At 37.2% G+C, this 9,669-nt stretch overlaps 2 protein-coding genes across 2 annotated transcripts; one reads left to right on the forward strand and one right to left on the reverse strand.

Moving 5' to 3' along the window:
* Positions 1–1,549: 1,549 nt before the first annotated feature.
* LOC113348334 (kinetochore protein NUF2 homolog) lies at positions 1,550–8,451 on the forward strand. The gene is made up of 11 exons (XM_026592058.1): positions 1,550–1,778; positions 1,863–2,081; positions 2,370–2,460; positions 2,548–2,727; positions 3,730–3,819; positions 5,278–5,385; positions 6,296–6,349; positions 6,783–6,897; positions 7,008–7,165; positions 7,262–7,357; positions 8,137–8,451. Exons 1-11 carry the CDS (start codon positions 1,606–1,608, stop codon positions 8,188–8,190), a joined length of 1,338 nt encoding a protein of 445 aa, XP_026447843.1. The 5' UTR covers positions 1,550–1,605; the 3' UTR covers positions 8,191–8,451.
* A 453-nt stretch (positions 8,452–8,904) lies between these two features.
* On the reverse strand, positions 8,905–9,669 carry LOC113353683 (late embryogenesis abundant protein 7-like). The gene is made up of 2 exons (XM_026597207.1): positions 9,511–9,669; positions 8,905–9,406 (listed from the first exon to the last, which is right to left on the reverse strand). Exons 1-2 carry the CDS (start codon positions 9,568–9,570, stop codon positions 9,002–9,004), a joined length of 465 nt encoding a protein of 154 aa, XP_026452992.1. The 5' UTR covers positions 9,571–9,669; the 3' UTR covers positions 8,905–9,001.

Consider the following 9,669-nt stretch of genomic DNA (forward strand, 5'->3'; position numbering starts at 1 on the left):
TCTCCTCTGCTCCCTCTCTCCCACTGTCTCCCATTCCATTAACGACTTGTGAGAAAAAAAAATCTCACCAATTCATCGTCATAAGTGAACTAAAACCCCTTAATCTAAGTTGGGTTTGCGTTTTAATTTGATTTGTTGATTGAAAAATTAGGTTTTCAACTGCAAAATTGCAGTTACAGTTCCAGGGTCGTTAACCACGGTTTTTATTGCTTAACGATTTTTGATATGCATGTTGAATTGATGAAAAATCGTTAACCATTAGGGTGTAGTAGATAACGGCCCTAAACCTGATTTTCTGTCCTAGAATAGTGTCGTCTAGGGATTTCTAAATCGTTAACGATTCTTCTCGACGACCCCTTTTAAATACGAACGACTCTGTCTTATGCAGAACCACCTCTCTGTCCCAAATAGTGACAGGGTCGTCAATATATTTCTAAAGCATTAACGATTCTTTTTTTGACGACCCCTTTATGAAACTAACGACTCTATATGATACAAAATTTGTTCCCTGTTTAAAAAATAGGAAGGGTCGTCATGTCAAATGGTTGTAGTCGTTAACTATGTTGAGGGGTCGTCATGTCAAATTTTTGAAGTCGTTAACGATGTTGAAGGGTCGTTTGGTTTTATAAATTTTGCCTGCCGACCCTTGATGTATGAAATGGCTCGCTAGGGTCGTCAGCATATAGGAGTGCCTAATTAACGACCCTAAGAGTAACGTCTTCAGAGAGTAAAAAGTTTTAGAGTCGTTGGATTCTAGACATATTAAGTTAACGACTCTATATGACCTAACTAGCTGGAGTCGTCAATTATATCACACTTGGTTGACGATTTTTCATAACCTGCAAAAGTTGCAGGTTGGAGTCGTCAAAGGTTGTGTCAAGTAATTGACCACTCCTTAGAGTCGTTTGTTTATTACCCTCTCGACTTAACGACCCTCACTCTGAGTAGTTGCATAGTGTACATGAATCGACCACTTGGGGCGTCATTCATACAATTTGAAGAGTATAGGAAGTTTACCTGATTGTTTTGAGCTTCGGGTTCTTCATTTTGAGTATTGGTTCCTTCATTTTGAGCAATATGATTCCTCTACTGGAATCCCCCCAAAACTCAACTTCTTCCTCTCCACAACACAAAAACACAATCTTTCTTTTATCAAAATTTTACCCCTAAATCTGATTTCAATCTAATTAAACTAATTAACAATTAATTAACTTAATCACCACTAATGATTTGGGGTAGTTTAGCCATTTAAAAAAGTTGGGATAAGGGAAAACACCCAATTACTATTTCATGACTTTTTTTATCCTGTAGCTAGGAGGTCCCAATTATTTTTCCAGGCCCCAATTTAGCCTTGCGGCATATTATCCAAACAAGCAACATCCACCGGAAGCAGAAATGGTTTTGAAAAGTCAAAATCTCATTTCTTTTTGCTTCACGAAAGATGTACTTTTTGTCTTGGTTTCAAACTAATTTTTGATTTTTTGACTTTTCGACTAAGTTTAAGTTGGAAACTACTCCTGCGAGGTATCCAAACACACCCTTACATTTTGGAAGTACTAAAACAAAGAAAAAAGTTGAGTTTCCCAGGCGGGAAGAAGATAGAGAATGAGAAAAATGGCGTCGACATTCTCATTCCCAGTGTTACCGCGCAAAGACATAGTAGCAATTCTATTTGAATCACAAATCGCAAACATAAAAGAAGAACATCTTGTCAATCCAACTTCTGATGTCGTTGTATCTATTTACACTAACCTCTTAATTTATCTCGATCCTCTTCAGTTAAGTATAAAATAACACTTTTGAAACCCTAACTTTTTTTAGTTTCATTTTTGTTAACTTTTTTTTTTTTTGTTTTTTTTCAGGGATGATCATAGACAGGCTGATTTTAATGCATTAGGGCAACTTGAAAATCCAGATCTTCATGCTGATTCGGTTCGGTTGGTGAATTTGTGTCGTAAGATTAATGAAGTTATGGCTTCGGTTAGTTGTCCAACTGACTTTCTTTTAAGAGATTTGGCTAAACCTGATACACATAGGAATGGACTTTTTCTTAGTGCCATCCTCAATTTCTGTCTTCACAGGTATGATACAATAATTTTTGCTTTGCTTTATAACGATTTCGTTGTCGAATCATCGTTTGTTATCTGATTTACATGAGCATCATTTTGCGCGTAAGTATAACATTTTGTTTTTTCAACATAAAAGGATGTTTGAACCTGAAACTGGGCTGTGTGTTGTTATTGTACAAGATTGTTCAAATGTATAAGCACCGAATTTTACCTTCATCTGTGGGATCAGTAATCTTGTGTTAAATGATTAGAGGGTTTCTTTTGTTACACTATATGACAATAGGTTAAACATTTTTGCAGGGAAACTAAATTGGTTCTTCTGCAACCATTCGTTGATCAAGTAAATATCCACGAAGAGCAGCGGAATGAGTTAGAGTCAAGGATCTCAGAGGTATGTTTATGGAAAAGATTTATGTCACAGACAAGTGGTATGATGTTTGAATGTTTTGGTGAAATGTCTAATGTGTTCGCTTTGCAGTTACACATGGAGATGTCTAATCTCAATGAAGCGAATGAAAGGGAGCAGCCATTTATTGCGGAGGTGGATGGTAAAGTTAAGGAGCTACGCCAGACTATTCAGGAACTCAACAATCATCAAATGTTGGTGAAAACTTCTTTATTAGCAGTGAAGGGTCGAGCCACTGAGATTGATGAGAAGGTACGGTCGTCAGACTTCTTGAATTGCAAGAAATAAGTGTTGATTCTCATTGTTATCATGCTTAATGTATTTCTACAGGTTAGTCTATACTGTGTTGTATTTAGTAACCTGTCCTAAGGGTGAAAGATTCATTCTGTGCTCCATTGTCATAAGTGTGTAGTTTATTTCAAGCATACATGTTCCATCTCATATCCTAAAGATTTGCTTGGTTTATTTATATTTTCTATTGTTCCAGTGAACCATCTATTCTGCACCTCAATTAGTGTTAATGTTCATGTCATGCTGAGAAGACATCGTCTAGTTTTTGAAAACTTGCTTGAGGTTGTCTTTTATACTAAATCGAACGGGGATGCTTCAGTCAAGGTTCTCTGAGTCTGAGGAGTAAACTTGAGGTTTTCATTCAACCAAAAGGTTGAAGGATGAGAGTTAGTTCACTATCTCAAAACTTAATAATCATGCAAAGAGAGGTTGAGCCTTCATATATGGGCTCTAATGGCCTGGGTTACAAGTTTGCAGTGTCAGAGTTTACAATAGAAGGGTAATTAACCTTATCCCACATTCTCTCAAAGTACCAAGTATCCGCTCAACACTATCTTTTTAAGCGGAGATAAATTTTCTTGCAAGATTAACAACCCGTGTTGGTTCTCAGTACATGCTCTGGTCTGCATCACTTGGAGACTATTCCATTCTGATGGAAACTGAGAAAGTTAAAACTTTTACTTCAGAATCAACTTTTTTGTTGAAAGAATCAGGCATGCGTCTGTCTCGTCTTACTAATTTATATGCAGCTTATGTAACTAATTGGCTTCTTATAATCTTTTCATTGCTATCTCTTGGCGTGTTATAGAGTTAAAACCAATGCTATGTTATGTGCCTGACCCATCAATTTTTTTTGGTAGATAGGTGTCATCTATAACTTCAGAGTCACTCCTTAGATGTGATGCAGTTTAGATCCTCAAGATTGTGTATACTCTACTCATACCATGTTACTTTTTCTTGTAGATTTCTAGTGCTGAGTTTACCTTGATTCAAAGTGCACAAGAGAATGCGAAACTGCTATCCAGAATTGTTCAGTCTCCAGACAAGCTACAAGTACGCTCTTAATCTCATCATATTGTGGATAGTTTCAAGTTAGCCCCACATTCACTAAATTATGGGGAACTCCATCTATTAATGCTAATGTTGTTACTTATATAGTTATTCAGTTTCCTCTATTTTACTAGGTGTGTTGGGAAAAAGCACACCTTTTTGTTGATTTACCATTTAGTATTCTTGGTCTTACGCTGCCCGACTTTCCGTGAGTTGTCAATTCTGCTTGTTCAGATGTTATCACGTGGATAAGTTACATATAGGTCTATAGCTTATGTGGTTGTACTGTATTCCTTTCTCGACCTAATGGACCACCACACAGGATGCCCATGCTATACATTTTAATTGCTGATTGTTAAAAGTTACTGAAGTATTTTCTTCTACTATAACTGAATAAGCCATACAAAATGTACAATGATGAAGTTGGTGAAGCTTCTTTTGTCCCACTAATGAAGCCTCCTTTGTCCCACTGATGAGCGTGTCCTCAACTAAGACATTGTAGCGTCAAGCCGTCAACGGCTAACAGGACGATAGTGATGAATATGTAACATCACTCACAACAGAGACACACACACCACCACCACCACTCCCACACACACACATCGTAGTTCGGCCATTTTGTAGGGTTATTGAGGAGATGAGAGTTATTGAAGGAATTGTCATTTTGGACCAACATGTTGGCCAGATGTGCATGAACAGGATGGGAAGTACAGAGAAGAGTGTAGAATACTTCTTTGTTAGTACCAATGGATGGAAGAACATTAATGTATGAGTCTCTTTCTCTCTATCACACACCCACACCTACACCCACACACACACACACGCTGACCCACACCCAGACTCACGGAGTTTATATCGCGGTCATTTTTTTTGGAGTATTAAGGAGATCGAAGTTATTGTAGCCTTGTAGGAAATGTCAGTTTGGGCAGATGTGCATGCACAGGATGGGGAGCCCAAGTAACATGGCCTATAAGATAACCTCAAAGAATAGTAGAACACATAGCTATCAGTACCAATATATCAGGAAGAACACTTTGGAGGTGGAAGAACCTATTTTTAAAGAGAAAGATAGTTGAGATTTTCGTTGTCTTTCCTAAAGTGATTCCTGATATGATGAAGCATATTCAAACTTTAAAAAAGGTGAAGACAATAGATGATCAATTCGTGTTCATGGCTTGAATTTGGTTAAGTAGCTTAAGATTTAGACAGGGAAACAAGGAAAGCAGCAGCGGCAAATATAACCTTTATATATCTTTCTTATAAAAATTTACTTATTAAGTAGGTTTGAATTAGGCTTAGATAAGTGAATTTTCATTTATCAAAATGGAGGGACAGCTGGTAAATAGATATTTCACCCGTTACTTGTTGATAATTATCCTTTCCGTGAGTATTTCAACTGATCTACATGGTAAACACCACCAGATCATATATTTCTCTAACACACTGCTTTGCAAATGAAAGGGAACTCTGGAGGAAAAGAAAGCCATCCGAGATGATGTTAAGAACTCCGAAAGATCAGCAATGCAATCTTTCCAAGAGAAGTCTTGCACACTTGACGTGTACTCAAAGGTATAAAATTTTCCTGCACCGTATTTTTCTGCCATGGTTCCTTCTTAGTTCTTAACCTAGCACGAAGGTATTAGTTAGTAAACATTTACATCTTTATTCAGTTTGCTATTTCTCATTTGCTATCCTTTTGACAATTTAAGTATGTTCTAGATTTCTGAAAACTTTAAGCTTGACAGTAGAACATTTGAGGTACAGGTAATATTCTTAGACCGTCATTATGATCTGCTATATATAAGCGGGAGCTTTTGCCTTATGAGAGTAGAACATTGCTAATTTCAAAATGTAAATCTAGACTTCCTACGTTCTGTGGTTTGCAAAATGTAAAGTCTGATATGTTATCTTTTCTAGATTGCTGGGGGCCAGGGACATAAAATATATGTCAAGAAAAAGACTTCAATTTAGGGGGACCTAATAGAGCCAAAATACCATCGTCAGTCAGTATACACAAAAAATATAGTTATCAGATTGTCTTGGTAGGCAAACTTTCAATACTAATAACAGAACTGATGTGGGTTTAGTTTCCGAAGAACCCAATTGTCTTCGTTATTTCCTCGATCCGTTGCAGTCTTTCTGTTCTTTTATTCAAAGACGTGTAACATATGTATCAGTCATCCACAGTGCATATAGTTAAAAGATACTCCTTAGACAAAAAGAGTAATTGATTTTTTGATGTAGCTTTTGCTACCACAATAACATTTTCAGCAACCTGCTGGAGCCCTCTTTAATAAAAACCTAAGATTACCGACTTGTCAAGCTGTAGTCTTCTAGGTCAGATATTGATCCACACTTTCCTTTGGGGCGGTCAAAATAATTTTGTGCTGGAATTTGTCACATGCCCCATGTTATATTCTTATCTTGATTTTTTGGTACAAGTATCTCTTTTACTAATAAGTGATATTTTACTTGTCAGGCTTTGAAGAAAATGTCCAAGCAGCTTGCTCAAATGCATGGGACAAAAGAGCAGGTTTGGTTTATTAAACTTACTTGCATTTTTGATTTTTCTTGTTTCTTGAAATGCTAGGTTCGGAAACTCAGTAGTTTCGACGGATTTTAATTTTTAGGTGTAGTGTATTAATGATAATTCAAAACTTTCAAAACTTTCAGTTTGGAGTTTTTCTGCTCATGCTCCCGAAACCGTTTGAGATACACGGGAGATCTAGCGCGCATAATTTGAGATAATTACAATTATCCGCATCATTACTTGGGCATAAGAGACGTTAATTTGTTTTATTATTAAGATAATTTATTCAGGACAAACACAAATTAAGAAAATATAGCAGGTTTGGAGCTATGCTATTTGGTGAGGAATGGCATAACAGTTCGAAAGCCTCCATAATAACTCAACGAAACGGTACTGTTTATGACCAATATATGTTAGTGACTCTAATTTGTATCAGGCCGATGCTGCAAAAACAGTTGAGAAAGATGTTAAGGTTCTCAAGGCTAAGCAAAATGATGAAGGACTATTGGGCATGTCTCTTGAAGCGAAATCTGTTGAGCGGCAAGGAAAAGGTAATTTTTCTTAAACTTTGTTTAGAGATTTTATTTTTCTTTCTGATTTTGTTTTATTGTTCTGTAAACATGCAATTTGACACAAGTACAACATACTTTGATTCATTTAGTGGAACAACTGGAGGAATTAAAAAAGGCATATGAGAAAGAGAAAAATATGAAACATGAGGAAGTCACAAAGAATCTAGACTCTTTGAAGTTGGAACTGGAATCAAAGACGCATGATTTTGCCGCAAGGAAAGCGAAGGTGGAAGCTTTGGTTGTGGAGGTAATAATATTTTGATCACTTATTCTTACGCGTCACTGAAACTAGGAGGTTAAACTCTCACGTGTTGTTTTATCTCTCTTGGTGTTTTGATAATAGGGGGATGGCATAAATAAGAGAAAGAATTTAGAAATAGAATCTGGAGCAGCTACCAAGCATCAACTGTATAAAAAATGTGAAGAGATCGTTAATGAGGTCCGTTCTGAACTATGAAAAATGTTTTCTTTTCCTACTTGTTTTTTCTATTACTTAGTTGCTAGCTTGCTTGAACCAATTAATACAACTGAATATGAGATCTGAAGGGTTTATATCATCAAATAATCAGGAAGGAAATTTACCTAGATTTCGTGGTATCCAATTTTCGAATGCCCTCCTGTGTTAGGTATCTGTAAAAGAATATAAACAATATTAGTAACGGCAACCATGATTGAAACTCCAACAGATGCATTATACCAGTTGAAGAAAGTTTGCAAAACTCCTTCATTTCCAGGGTTTTCTGGTTTGTTAAATTGATCAGCTACAAATGCTATTGAACATGGTCTAATACCACCAGCCCCGATTGCCATGAACTCAAATGATGAAAATAGTAAAGCAAGCTGGGCTGGCGTGGCTTTTCGCCTTCTCTAGGTGATGCTGATGGAACCATTGCTGTTAACCAGAGTAAAACCATCCCCTGTAAGTGGGAAGAATGCATGAGATTATGCTACAGTATCATAATTTGTTCGTACAAGGATTCCCATGTGATCTTCCATCTACCTGTAGTATTCTATAGTATAAGGTTAGAATACTTCAGTGAAGTTATCGTCCCTTCCATAGAGTAATGGTAGAGACTTAGAATGATTAGTCTGAAGTCTAATTAGAAACATGAACATAACAACTAGCTTTTGCTGCCATGTTTTATTATATATCGTTCCATTTACATTTTTTCTTCTATTCCTGGGTTTAATTCTATCCTGAAATGTATATTTGTGTAGTTTCACAGCTACTCGCAATCTATCGGGTCTTATCTCGACGGGGTGCAGTGTTAACTTGTGCTCAACAGCAGTTAAACAGTAGATACTTGAAGTTCTGAATATAGAGTTTTGGTACATTCTGCTATGTGATTATTCATTCGTTGTTTTATAGAGTTTTGGTACATTCTGCTATGTGATTATCCATTCGTTGTTTTGTGGAGAATGTCGGAAGTCATGTCTCTTGCTAGAAAGAAGTTGGTGAATTTGTTGTTTTTCCTTGCCTGCTGGCTCGACCAAATGTCCTGGATCACAGTTTCTAATTTAATCCTTCACGTGTAAACCTGTACAATTTTTGTATTTTGTAGTAATACTAATATGATCAAGTTTGCGCGTGATTTGTTCTTGTAATCTCTAATTTGATGTTGCCTTGATTTGGTAAAGGATGGGGTATTTGTTGGAGTTCCTTGATTTGGTATGTAACGTGCCGCTCAGCTACCTAAACTATAAAATCTTGCAAGTTCCACGAGGGCAAGAAACATGTCTTCCTCTCATTTTATAGAGCCTTTCGGGCACCTCTTCTATTCACTAGAGTGCATCAAGATTATGCAACTACTGCTTTATCAGTTGGTCTCATTAGCATCCCAGAGACATTCAAGCAAACTTGTGAAGTTTTAGATTTTTATTAACAACCGAAAATTCACAACCAAGAAAACAAATTGCGATTTTTTGAAGTATCACAACCTAGTTACAGCCGTTAACATAACACAAACAGCTTACTAACTAGGCTCCATTCGCTAAAACTATTGGACACAAACAACCAAACATGCTCAAAATGAGCAGACGTAAGCATAATAGAAATACAACAACAACCCCAATGACACGGATTCTAATCCCTGTTAGCTGTAGTATCATCACCGGCACCAGCCATGCCAAAAGTATTCTTGACAGCATCAACAGCACCTTTAGCTGCACCAGTTACTTGTTCAGCTGCACTCGATAGCATGCCACCAGTCTTCTGCGCACCAGCTTGGGTAGTTTCTTTGGCATACTGAGCAGCATCCGATGCCTTCTCCTTTGCAGCTCCAGTTTTCTCTTGCAAGTAACTGCCAGTGCTATCTTTCGCCTCACCAGCCCGTTCTTTGGCAGCTTGAGCAGTCTCAGATGTCTTGTGCCCCGTACTGTCCTTGGTCTGCTGAGCATGGCCTCTAGCAGCTTGAGCAGTCTCTGAAGCCTTGTCCATGGCTTGGCCAGCTTTATCCTTCACTGTACCCAATGCATGTTCGGTCTTTTCCTGCATATCAATCCATCAAATGTTAAAATACAAATCGAAAATCCATGAACAACATCGTCAGTATAAGATACTTATTAATATTGCACAAAAAGGAGATAGATAACCTGAGTGCGGCCTTTGGTTTCACCAGCTTTGTAGCTTTGAGATTGACCATGGGAATCCATTTTTGTTAATCGCTTCTTGTAGATCACTGAAGTTATCTGAAACTTTCTTTGGGAACAGAAAACGCTTGAGCAGGAACAAAATAGTACTGTGATGAATGA

This window comes from Papaver somniferum, chromosome 2, assembly GCF_003573695.1.
Source record: "Papaver somniferum cultivar HN1 chromosome 2, ASM357369v1, whole genome shotgun sequence".
Lineage (NCBI taxonomy): Eukaryota > Viridiplantae > Streptophyta > Magnoliopsida > Ranunculales > Papaveraceae > Papaver > Papaver somniferum.